Source organism: Salvia miltiorrhiza, chromosome 4 (assembly GCF_028751815.1).
Source record: "Salvia miltiorrhiza cultivar Shanhuang (shh) chromosome 4, IMPLAD_Smil_shh, whole genome shotgun sequence".
Lineage (NCBI taxonomy): Eukaryota > Viridiplantae > Streptophyta > Magnoliopsida > Lamiales > Lamiaceae > Salvia > Salvia miltiorrhiza.
This window is the reverse complement of record NC_080390.1, coordinates 54248307-54260785: the sequence shown is the minus strand read 5'-3', so window position 1 is coordinate 54260785 and position 12479 is coordinate 54248307. Positions and strand designations below refer to the sequence as shown.

The 12479-nt window shown below is 35.3% G+C and overlaps 3 protein-coding genes across 9 annotated transcripts; 1 reads left to right on the top strand and 2 right to left on the bottom strand.

Moving 5' to 3' along the window:
• Positions 1–784: 784 nt before the first annotated feature.
• Positions 785–3495, bottom strand: LOC131020716 (peroxisomal membrane protein 11C-like). 6 transcript variants are annotated; one of them, XM_057949714.1, is made up of 8 exons: positions 3311–3495; positions 2161–2369; positions 1947–2021; positions 1790–1864; positions 1632–1712; positions 1458–1532; positions 1174–1347; positions 785–1021 (listed from the first exon to the last, which is right to left on the bottom strand). In XM_057949714.1, exons 2-8 carry the CDS (start codon positions 2350–2352, stop codon positions 986–988), a joined length of 708 nt encoding a protein of 235 aa, XP_057805697.1. In that variant the 5' UTR covers positions 2353–2369; positions 3311–3495; the 3' UTR covers positions 785–985. The 6 variants fall into 6 exon arrangements, with proteins under 6 accessions (XP_057805697.1, XP_057805699.1, XP_057805700.1 ...); XM_057949716.1 differs by having other exon boundaries at positions 3271–3473; XM_057949717.1 differs by having other exon boundaries at positions 3156–3397.
• A 1738-nt stretch (positions 3496–5233) lies between these two features.
• Positions 5234–7853, bottom strand: LOC131020707 (serine/arginine-rich splicing factor RS41-like). 2 transcript variants are annotated; one of them, XM_057949699.1, is made up of 6 exons: positions 7715–7853; positions 7454–7584; positions 6497–6609; positions 6162–6397; positions 5648–5911; positions 5234–5550 (listed from the first exon to the last, which is right to left on the bottom strand). In XM_057949699.1, the coding sequence occupies exons 2-6, from the start codon at positions 7557–7559 to the stop codon at positions 5505–5507; spliced, it is 765 nt and encodes a 254-aa protein (XP_057805682.1). In that variant the 5' UTR covers positions 7560–7584; positions 7715–7853; the 3' UTR covers positions 5234–5504. The 2 variants fall into 2 exon arrangements, with proteins under 2 accessions (XP_057805682.1, XP_057805681.1); XM_057949698.1 differs by lacking the exon at positions 7715–7853 and adding an exon at positions 6799–7034.
• Positions 7854–10042: 2189 nt separating this feature from the next.
• On the top strand, positions 10043–12178 carry LOC131020730 (RING-H2 finger protein ATL67-like). Its single transcript, XM_057949740.1, has 3 exons — positions 10043–10878; positions 11532–11629; positions 11729–12178. The coding sequence occupies exons 1-3, from the start codon at positions 10720–10722 to the stop codon at positions 11985–11987; spliced, it is 516 nt and encodes a 171-aa protein (XP_057805723.1). The 5' UTR covers positions 10043–10719; the 3' UTR covers positions 11988–12178.
• The last annotated feature ends 301 nt before the right edge of the window (positions 12179–12479 follow it).

Genomic DNA, 12479 nt, shown 5'->3' with positions numbered 1-12479 from the left:
TTAATTACAGGTCCATAACTATGGGCTCAAGGCCCAATATATTTACAGTCTACTGATAATTTTAGTCTTACAACTTTGGATCATCTTCATCTATCCAACCTTTTGGTGTGCCATTATTAAGTTTTTTTTTTTAATCTCATATTTCTCCCCAATTTACAATTTGTAAATATATTGATTTCAATTATTATAATTTGTTAGGGTTGATTATAAAATAATTGGCTATTATGTTTATAAGTAATAACTTTCATTAAGTTAATACTGAAAATAAGACACCAAAATTCTGGGACAAGAATTAGAGGATTAGTCTTTCAGCACCTTAGCATTTGGTGGAGCTGCGGATTGGTGACAATACATCACTGTATAATACTTACTTCGTCTACAAAAAAATTTCTTTTTGCTATTTTGGGATGTCCGCAAAAATTAATCACTTTCCACTTTTAGAAACTTTCTATCACATGGTGGGCCCATTTCTCCACTCACAATATAATTAATTATTATTATTAACACTAAACTAAACGGTTTTCATTAAAACATGTGTCGTCCCCTTCTAGAACTATTTTTGGTGGACAGAGAGAGTATAGTTTATTTCCTAAAGTTTTATACACATTTAGATTGGAAAAAGAATTACTTTACCTATATATATAGAGAGAGATTTTAATATTCAAATGAAAAGGAAAATGAAAATATTGATTCATTGCAAGTTTCCTCCATATATATATAAGTGACAGTTATTCTGAATAAATGTGAATATTGGGTCAAAATATTGTTCGAGTCCAATTCCATCATCATCATCATCATCATCAAGAATTTCATTGGTCTAACCAGAATAGGTTAATGCATACATTATTCATACACCGGTTTGCAACAAAGTGAACACTGGGAGCATTATGGAATTACAATCATGCCCTTTGTAAACAAATTGCCCCAATTCTTACACCTACATATGATTCAAAGTTTATGACAAACTTATAACCAAAACCACCCTTCAAGTAGTCTTTGTCTTCTGTGGTGATGGGAGCAACTGTCCAACAAAAATGGGATTTATCACCAAAAATGCTCAAAAACAAACATCACAATGTAATAACAATGGAATCAAGTTAAGGGGTTAAACATAAATTTAGATTAGATTTTCATTATACACTTGAAAAAGTTCATGCAGAGGCAGATAATTACCTGGTAGCAGGAGATGAGAGAGCTCGCGAATCCAAAAGCACCAGTTACACGAGCGTTCACTTTCTTGGGTGAGAGTTGAAGCAAACCAACGGCAACGACTATGTCCATGCCAGCTTTGACGAGAGCGAGTGATCTTTCATTTGATTGTTGAAGCTTAGTTCGGTATTGTTCATTCTGCAGTGGAGACGCAACCAAGAAGAATGAAACACAACAGGGAATATCAACAACAAGAATTCAAGCCTGAAACTGCCATATTAATTTCACTACGTGTCTCAAAAGCAGACCTTATATTTGTTGGTGTTCTTCAGCTCTTTTTCTAACTTTTTCATTGATCCGGACAGCCTTCCAATTTCCCCAATCTGAAGAGACAAACAAGCACATCGAGTATTGATAAACCTAAAAACTTATCAAAATAAATGTCAAGTTGAAGCCGGGCAACGAAGAGGTCAACAACATACCTCGACCAGGGTGGTGCAGACGGAAGAACCCAGCCAGCAGAACAGAGATAGCCTTCCAATCAATTCAGTGCGCTCTTTGTTCTGCATGGTAAAATTTTCTACTTACATCCGTGACCGTTTCACCAACTCTGTCGAACTAGGCAAGTTTTAAGACATACCTTATAGATGCCGGTCCTACCCAGCCACACAATTTGATCCAAAAACAAGAAAGTGGACAAGAGTGCATTTTTCGACTAAAATAGACACAAAAAAGAAAAGGTAAGTTATGAAAAGATAAAAAGTAGGTTGAGATCTCTATAGTAGAAGAATTACTACCTTTCCCAACAAAATCAGAGGAAGTGGAGTTCCTGGAGCATTTGGACTAACGAGACCATGGAGATCATTGATGAACTGTAAAATAGATAGATATTGGAAATTTGTCAAGGTTATAAACATAATAGAAAGCACACAAGCTAAACATATATCAACAGAGAAAACTGTATAAATTTACAGAAATGAAATCCTAACAGAACTTATAGGACGAACTGACCTTGAACAATCGAAAAACTTTTCGAGCCAAGCTAGTCGTTTTGTCAACATTCTGTGCTGTTCCAGGCTCTCCATTACTCAAGAATTTTGAACCATATTGTATTGCCCTGCATATCTTGTCCCTTGCTTCGGCTTTGTTCAGATATAAAACAGCAAGAGCAAGCTCTGCTCTGGCAACATCCAGTGAACTCATGTTTTATTTTGTTGAGCCTGAAAATTCAAGATGCCAAATCAATCAACGAAAATCTTGAACTTAACTATAAGTTACAGACTGTTTAGTGTTATATTCAACTTTAGCAATATAACAGAGAATACCAAGATATGGAGCAAGTAACACACAACTAACTGCTCCAACCCAAATTCATGCTCACAAAATGGATAAAGCACCATAACAATACTAAAGAAACAATAAAGCGATTCGTAGCTGCAATCTAGCAATCAATAACTTCATACATCAGGTAGTCACCGGAATTCATTTCGAGTAATTTCAGCCAAAACATTACTTCTACAAAAGCTCGAGCTCGAAAGCAGCTCAATTTAACCTCCGAATGAATCTTGTACAGTTCCTCTTTAACCTAGAATAACATATGAGTTTGATACGAACTAATTTTGAAAACTATATGGTGCTGTCTAGTGTAATCAGAAACAAGAAAATCACATGATCCAACTCCACAGCCAACACCTTCTAACTCAGAGTAAAACTTAAGCAGAAACATCAAGTTTGATGAGCTATTTAGTAATGAGTACATATTAGTATTTCATCAACCTCACACATAAGCTACTTATTCAACATTTTTTTGCCCCAAATTTCAAAAGACAATTAAATAGAACTAAGCTCGTAGCTAAACCAGCTGAAATTCAAACACTGACCGCTCTTAGGAAGAGGAAATAACACACACACACACACACACACACACACAAACCTTAGGTTCAAATAACACAAATCTGATTTTCATTTCCTTCAAATAGAAAACAATATGAATCAACAGAAATAACCTGGACAAATCCGATAACAGCAAAAAAAGTCCCTAATTTTGGTGCTGAATCAGAAAATGAGCAATAATTTACGCAAATCACAGCATCAGATATTTTCGCGCATAGAAACACATACTCGGCAAGATATTGACTATCACAGGAAATTGTGCCCACACCTGTTATCTTGAAATCCACAACAGGAAATTTCTCTCTCTTCTCTCTCTCTCTCTCTCTCTCCTCCTTTAAAATGAGGATTATTTCCTAACATGATTCAGATAATAGGCCGGCGGCGGAGATAAAGGCGTGTTTGGTCCTCTCCTTTTCTGTTTCATTTATTTATTTATTTAAAAAAGAAAAATAGAAAACGTGAATAAATTTACATGCACAAAATTTTTTGGGCTTCAATAAGTTTGGGATAGACATCCGACGTCATTAACAGATCCATAGATTGATCCAACGGTCAACACAGCTTGGAGTTTGCGTGAGTGAATATTTTTGTTGTCTGCTTGCAATTTTTTTTTTCTTTCTCTGACATTGAAATCAACAACGATATATCCATTATCTCTACTTGTCATATTTCAAAATAATAAAATTAACACGATAATTGAAAAGGGGGGATTTCCAAAGTGTTCCCATAAAAGAATCTTGCGGGGACTTGGATGAATAGTGTATTATTTAAATTCAATTTTTAGGCCTCCAAGAATTAAAAGACATTAGAGCATCCACAGCGGCCATGTCGAGGGAGGTGTCGACCCGGGGCGAAGGAGGCGGCCGCGCGCTGGAGGGGCGCCCAGATGCGAGGCGGGGTCGAGGCTACGGCACGAGGCGAGAGAGGAGATGAGATGGCGCGTCCGCGCCTAATTTAAAAAAAAAAAATTCAAAAATCGGCTATTTTGAATGAATTCGACCGTTTCCAAATTTTCTTCTTTTTTTTTTAAAAAAAAAAAAAAAACGACCGTTGTAAATTTTGATTTTTTATTTTTTTTTTCTTTTTTCTCCTTCTATAAATACTACTCTTCCTTCCATTCTTTCAAATTCACCAACACCTTCAACTACAATTCTCTCCCCAAAAAAATTCTCTCTTCTACATTTACAAAGATGGATCGTGAATTCGATGAATACATGGAGCAACAAGGCGGATCGAGGGTTCCAATGATGGGGTTTGCTCCATTTAAATTAGGAAATTATGTTTTTTTTTTTTTATTAGCGTATTTTAATTATGTTTTTAATTTAATTTAAATTATTGTAATGTAGAATTTTAATTTTAATGAAATTTGAATTTTAAAAATAAAAGTGTAGAAATATAAATTTTGTGAAAATGGGGATCTAAGCACTCACCTAAGACACAATGCATTGGAGAGAGGTGTGTCTTAGGTGGGGCCCACTCCTAAGACACCCCTCTAAGACACCACCATTGTGGATGCTCTTATTAATTTATTTCGTGTGCAACAGCTATTTGAGATCATTATAAAAGTCTAATATTTAACGAGCCTCTCACATACATATCACGTGCTTGATTTACAAGACTCCATTGTAATAAGAGGTGGTCTTCTTGTTAACAGCTAATTTGAACTTTTTGAGGTAACAAGTATATTCTCCCTTCATCCTATAAATGTGTATATAATTGTTGATAACACAAATTTTAATAAATATTAAAAGAATATGTTATTAATGAAAACCATACTTATTTTTTTTATATAAATTATATACTAAATAAATATAAGAAATTTAAAAACCACATGATGATAGATTCAATCTCAGTACCTCAGGGAGCATTAACCACAAACATACAAAAAAAGAATTCATTTTTATTACTCCCTCCGTCCACCAAAGATATGCCACAATTTCATTTTTCGTCCGTCCACAAAAAATATGCCACATCCATTTTTAATAGTAGGATCCACACTATTCCACTCACATTTAAAGTAGAACCCTTACTCCACTACCAACTTCACTCACATTTTATTAAAACCCGTGCCGAAAGTAAAGTGGCATATCTTTGATGAACATCTTTGGTGGACGAAGGGAGTATTAAAAAACGAAAAAACACATTCTTGCAAAATGTCTTAAAATGACGAAAAGAACACTCTTACGAAGCATTATTGAAACCATATTTTATAAACTATAAACCAAATCAAACAAGCCACAGCGACTTCAAAGGGATCAAATGATAGTATGCTACGACATCAATTTTACCATGAAATCCAAGATCAACTAGAACAGGCTGACCTAAGTAAGAATTATGATCTGCATAGGTTACAACATTCTACCCAAAGTTTGACAATAACTAGAAAAACACTTGGAGAAATTTGCAGGGAAGAACGATTGAAAATAGATGCTACCAAAGGCTACCGACACCGTTCTTCCTTCTCAAGATCGAGATCGAGACCTTTCACGTGGAGGAGGAGGCGAACGGCTGCATGTTAAACATGTCAAGATAAGGCAATTTAATTAGTCTTCAGCCACAGAAACTATGCAGAAAGTAACAAATGCTAGAGATGAAAAATAATGACCTGTTGTATCTATCATTGGCAGGGCTTTCTGCTCTTCCATATTGAGGACTGCCTCTTCGCTCTGACCTAGAATTCGGTACAGATCCATGTCCATAGTCAGGACTACCCCTATCCCTTTGATAGGGACTTGGGGAACGTCTCCGATCATAGTTTCTTCTATCAGGGGACGCATCACGCCCTCTTCCATCAGGGCTGTGCCCATTTCTTTTGTCATCATCCTCCCGAATTGCATATTCCACTGATATCACTCTATCCATGAACTTGCTGCAAAGCAAGAATAGTATCAGGTAGGGCAGTTTTGGCGTCCGGCTTTAAGAAACTATGATCTGGGGTTTGAATGCAAAAATATGAAATGCTATGACCTTCTTCTAAGTTCTAATTCTTAAAGAGCCTCAAATAAAAAGTTATCAACTCTTAAAACAAACTTGAGTAAAGGAATGAAATGGAGAGGAATGCTTAAATGGCCAATCATGTGAGAAACAAAAACTAGACAATAGATGAATTCTTTCCGGACCTTAAGTGAGTCTCCTCTAATGCCCGGGTTGCATCTTCCTGCATCTCATACTGCACAAAAGCGAAATTTCTTCTGATCCTGACATTGGATATTTTTCCATAATGCTCAAAATATCTTTCAATGTCCCTGGTCCTAGTATTGATAGGATCAAAGTTTATGACGAATAAAGTCTTTGAAGGTCGTGCGCTGGAAGAAGATTTTCTGGAGCTATCAGGCCTTCTGCTACCACGCTCTTGCTGCAGATAAAATAAAAACAGACTTCATTCGGTCATAAAACAGGATCAACAATAATCTTATACCATTTAGCATTAAATAACAAAGAAAACCATACAAACCTTGGTCCACTCAACACGAAGTCTGCGCCCTTTCCTGCCAAACTCTATCCTGTCAAGCTTCCGGATCGCATCCTCTGCATCCCGCTCATCTTCCATATAGACGAAGCAGAATCCTATAAAGCCAAATAGAGTTAAAGAAAACAAGCCTAGACTTCAGCTGGAAGACAAACGATTATGTTAAGACACCTTCTGCAAACACAGTATAACCGAATGATGCTAGGTGAACAATTACAACATTCAAAACCCCTGCAAATCAGACGGAGATGAAAGGGAAAAACTTTTGTATGAAGAGAACATAACACCTGCCACTGGATCCGAATTGAACATGAATCTATGTCGAAACATGTTGGAAATCGATGACTGGGCAAAGTGATGTGGAATACAAAAGTGAATGATCTACAGGTAGTGTGGAATGGTAGAGCATGGCAGAAATATCGATTCTTTCGGACAGACACAAACATGTATCTTGGGCACAAGCCAGAAAATTAAAGCAGATTGAACCATCCATCCAGGAAGACCAAGGAATATCCAAGTAATCCTGCGCGAAAGAAACTATTGAGCTCGAAGCTTCACCTTAGTAAAAAACAAAAGCGCTCTCCTCTTATAAAGAACACGAGCTAAACATTCCTTTTTCTATTATAATTAGTTGAGAGAATATACGTTTGCATTGCAATATCTACGAAGATCTTACTTTTTAAGCAAAACAATAATTAATGCTAACAATCACTCATTTCTCCCCTTTCATCCATCCAAAAACATATTTTTTAAGTCTTCATTGACATTACAAGCTTTCCTAGATGCTTCATCGAGTGGAATACAACGGTTGCAATGTTGGAGGTCAATCACGGAAGCGGATTATATCCCAATTCCACCGAATGTACTGATCTAGTGCTACAGAATTCGAGAGACGAGCTACTTCAAAAAACCACAACCAAATATATGTACTAAATCTCTTACCAGATTTCATATCTACGCGATCCACCCTCCCATATTTTCTGAAAAGGCGATCAACGTCGGATTGCCGAGCGTCAAAGTCCAGATTCCCGCAAAATATAGGCTTCATGATCCTGAATTTTTTTCAAAAATCCCTGCGAAAATAGAAGTCAATTCCCATAACCTTCCATTTCTTACAAGGACGAGTTTTGCTTTGAATTAATCATAAAATTGACATTATTCTTAAGCAATAAAATACAGAGAATAAGATTGTAGATCTGCTACCTTGGCGCCTCCCTTTGCAGCTGGATTGATGTTGAGAAACCCTAGAAGTAAGAGGTGAGGTAAAGAAATTGAAATGAAATGAGGGCTTTAGATTTTAGAGTGAGGTTTTTGGGCCTTCACAATTTGGGCCTCGAGGCCCTAACCACATGATTGGGCTTATCATCATTATATTACAATTATTGGGCTAAAAACATAATAAAGTCATATTATCATATACTTCCTCCGTCCCACGAATCTTGATACGTTTTCCCTTTTAGACCGTCCCATGTGACACATTTCCAAATAAAATAATACTCCATCCGTCCACAATTTAAAGCCCCACTTTGATGTGGGCACGGAGACTAAGAAAGCTAAAAATGGTGATGTGGATGAAATAAAATGGTAGTTGACTAAAGTGATAAAGTAGTTGACTAAAGTGTTAAAGGTGTTGTGTGGTGGGTCCACTAGTGATAAAGTGTAATAAATATAGTATATAAAAATAATAAATGTGTTGTAAGGTGAGTCCATTAGTGGCAAATGGTAGTAATTTTAAATAAAGAGGGAGAGTAAAAAGGTACAAAAAGCAGAATAAAGCTTTAATTTGTGGACAAAAATTTAAGGGGAAGTAGGGCTTTAAATTGTGGACGGAGGGAGTAATTATTACCTTCTATCTCCTACTTTATCACTTTTATTACCTTCTCTCTCATACTTTATCACTTTTATACTTTATTAATTACACATTTAAAACATTAATTTATAACTCCTTAATTCTCGTGACGAAACTAAACGTGTTAAGATTCGTGGGACAAAGGGAGTACCGATTCGATGTATTTTTCCAAATTTTTGGTACTAAAATTGTATTGTTATTTTGGGGCAAAATATATTATTGGAGATGCTCTAACCGGAAACTCAAGTAATTTGATGTAACAAAAGATATCAATATCGACAAATTTAAGGCGACTTGTTTTAGTCTATTGTATTTGTACATACAATTACAGAGTAGTATTTTAATTTGAAGTAATGATATATTCGAATGGAATTATTTGGGGGATCCAAAACGACTGTCCTTTCTTTTGGTTTGTTATCTTTAATAGATTTATAAAAACCACTTGTAGTAATTAGTAAAGCAAGCGTTTATTTATAACTATTAGGTATAATTAATAACAAAAAATCGTACCACTAATTTATATACTTAAAAAAATCGTAGAAATTACAAAAAATATATATAATTTCGAATTATATGGGTCAAGCACACCGACACCTTGTTAGGTATGATGAGTGATGAGTGATGAGTGATGAGTGATGAGTGATGAGTGATGAGTGATGAGTGATGAGTCCCAAACAATTATGTTCAATTAATAACATTGCATGATGATCATCCAAACAGTAAGCAACAAAAATTGAACTTTATGAGCCACCAACCAATTTCTGAAAAGATATTATCTTCTTGTATAAATTATTTCCTACACATGAGGAAATAAAAGGGTAAATTGAGCTAGTATTATACTTATGCATCGAAAATGAGGTATTAGAAAAGCTCGATTTTAAAATTATACTTACTGGTTATTTTAATATCTAAATTATTTCGATAAATATTTTATCATTGTTTTTCAATTTATTGCACTTTATAATTAATATTATTGTTATGCAGCTATTCAATATATGAACTGACAACAAGATTCACGATGCTTTTATTTCTTTGAGCGATGGAAAAATAATCGTACAATTTTTTTTTTCTCATTCACTTCAATTTATGATAATATTATTACAGGGTAGCGATATGATAATATCACGAGATTAAGAAAGACAGTGAGATAAAATTTTCTCATATTTTCTTATGATAAATTTAAACTAAATAAGATTTGATTGATAAAATAATTCAACTTAATTAAGTGTTTGGTTTGTATGATTTCACCTGCGATGAATAATTCGGCCTTATATTTCAATCATTCAATTGGATGATTGTTTATCACCCTAAAATTAAATAAATTATTTATTTAATAATTTATCACCGTCAATTATTTATCATCCGTCAATTTTATAGATTTTATTTGTGTCATCACCAAATCAAACGTTTAAAAATTGACCCAAGTCTTGATCTTATCTCAAGTATTGTAATTAATGCTTTAATTAAATTAATATTTTTTTGAAACGAATATTTTTAAGAAAAAACGTTGCTTCAAATTAAGCAAAAATCTCCTTTTCTTCTTCCATTCAAGAGAAAAAACTTTTACCTAACAATAATATTATAGAATTATCCCACCAACTACAACTTTTTTTTTTTATCGTAAGTTTCTTAAATCGGACGAATCAAATAAAGGAACCTATTGTAGGCCACATATGCAATAATGAAAGTTATAGATTAACAAAGACAAAAGTTTTTTTTGAATCTCACAAGAATCAGACCTTTTCCACACAGTCCCTTTAGCCGCCATTTTCCAAAGAAAGATTTCTCGCCCACCAACTGTTTGATGGAAAAAACGGTGGGTCCCAGCAAGTGGACCCTACTGAAAAAATGCAAGTGCACAAACAGAGCTCCAACTCAATCCAAAGACGAAGACTTTCTTAGCACCTCTTTCATTCTCATCCCAAGGGATTGATTGATTAATCAAGATCCCATTTTTTTCTGAATCTTGATTAGTGCCGATTCTTGGGGAACCTGTCTTTATCTTATTGGGGGTTTTATTTCTTATTATATCCGTGTATAATTATTGGCTTTCTGTTGGTGTATTCACTCATTTGGCCTTTCTTCTTGCTGCTTCTAAAGATGTGTAATGTCTCCTCATTGGCTCCCACAAGATTACAATCTTTTCCCCTCACCCATTTCTTGAGAATTCTTGATGTGGGCTTTACTTGCCTATTTTGCAGTTGATTTTCCTTTTCCTTTCACTGGATTTCTCACCTAATAGTTGACTTTCAGATGAAAAAAGTAGTCTTTTCCCCCTCTTGAATCTTAATCTTGGATTCTTGTTAATTTGCCCTGTCTTCTTCATAGAGCTGGGATTGAAGAAAATAGGTGTGGTGTTATGTTAGGGTCTGGGATGAATCTGATCACCACAATTATTGGGTTTGGAATGAGTGCAACTTTCATTGTTTTTGTCTGCACTAGACTCATCTGCGGGCGGCTCCGCCGCATGGAGGCGCAGCAAATGTTGGAGATTGATTCAAGAAACGATCTTGAGCTGGTATTGTCTATCCCATGTTATTGCATTCTGCAATTCCTTCTAGAATTCTGTCATATGGTGATATGTGTGTGTATTTTGCTGGTCTTTAGATTGAGTAGTTGGGCTAGCTAGCTAATTACCTATGATCATTGCAATCTTGATAATTGCCTTCTGTTCTTGCACATGAATTCGAATGATTGAGTGTTTGGTTAACACTATGTGATTTTTATGGTAGTGTAATTGCTTTACCTAAATGTGTGTTTTCTGTGGCTCTAATTTACATTCTCATTTGTGTATGAAAATTTGTATTGGTTAAACTTATCTTCATCCCTTTTGACTGAAAATTACATAAAAGAGTAAGAGGGTATTTGGATAAGCTTATTTTAGAGAGCTTATAAGTTGCCAAAGTGTGGATAATTGAGCTTGTTATAAGCTTTTTAGGAGTTTATTTTGCCAAACAGTTCTCTTAAATTGATTATAAGTTACTATTTTAAGAAGTTATAAGCTCAGACAAACACCCACCCTAAGAAGTAGATTGGCTTGTAATTGAGCTTGGTGAGTTTTCCATATGGTTTGAGGCTATGAGCCATGAGGTTTCTATCTGCATCACTTTGTGGCTATTGCTGCATTCTTGAAGATTGAACGTAGCTATTCCGGATGCCTGTTTTTGGCAGCCAGAGCATCGGATTAATGGCCTCGAAGCAGTAGTAGTTGCAGCAATCCCTACCATGAAGTTCAACCGCGAAGCATTCAGCTCGATGGAAAACACACAGTGAGTTGCATCGTGGCTTTTTCGTGTCGTTGTTCTTCCTTTATAGTTGATTGAGAAGATTGGCTTAAATTTTAAACTGAATTCATTCTGAAATCACAGATGCAGCATTTGCTTGTCAGAGTACCAAGAGAAGGAAGTGTTGAGAATTATGCCAAAATGTGGGCATAGTTTCCATCTATGCTGCATTGATATATGGCTTAGGAAGCAGTCTACCTGCCCAGTATGTCGCCTCTCGGTGCAGGAATCCATCGAGGCCGCCCCTCCGACCACGCCTCAATCCTCCGAGCATTCGCAGCAGTGGCTGCTCCCACGTCGCGAGGCTGCAGCTTCCATGGAAGCATCCTCTAGATCCACATAGAAAATGAGTTTTCTTCTTCTTCTTCTTTTGGTTTATGATTCTGATAAATTGGAATTGTAGATTTGTAGGCTGTGTATTTATATAAGCCTCTTGCTGTGCAATATCAGCAGATTTGTTGCATTTTACATGGGGAATTTGGTATGTAAATGATTCATTGATTCATGGAATATGTTATCACATACATCACTCAACTTTCTTGTGGCTCATGATTCCAATGATTTAGCACCAATTATAACTCTCTCAAAGCAGAGCATTGTATAGCAATATTATAAACATCAATTATAAATTTATAATTCCGGTCAAACTTACTGCTGACATGATTAGCCGATAACTAACATCGTTTCTTATGAAACAATGTTAACGTCGTTACTGTCAACCGATTACTATCCGAGAATGATTATGCCACATCAATTATTCTACTAGTTATATTAATAGTAAATTTAACCGAAATTCTGATGGATATCAAAATCGGATTAAATCAATAATTTAATA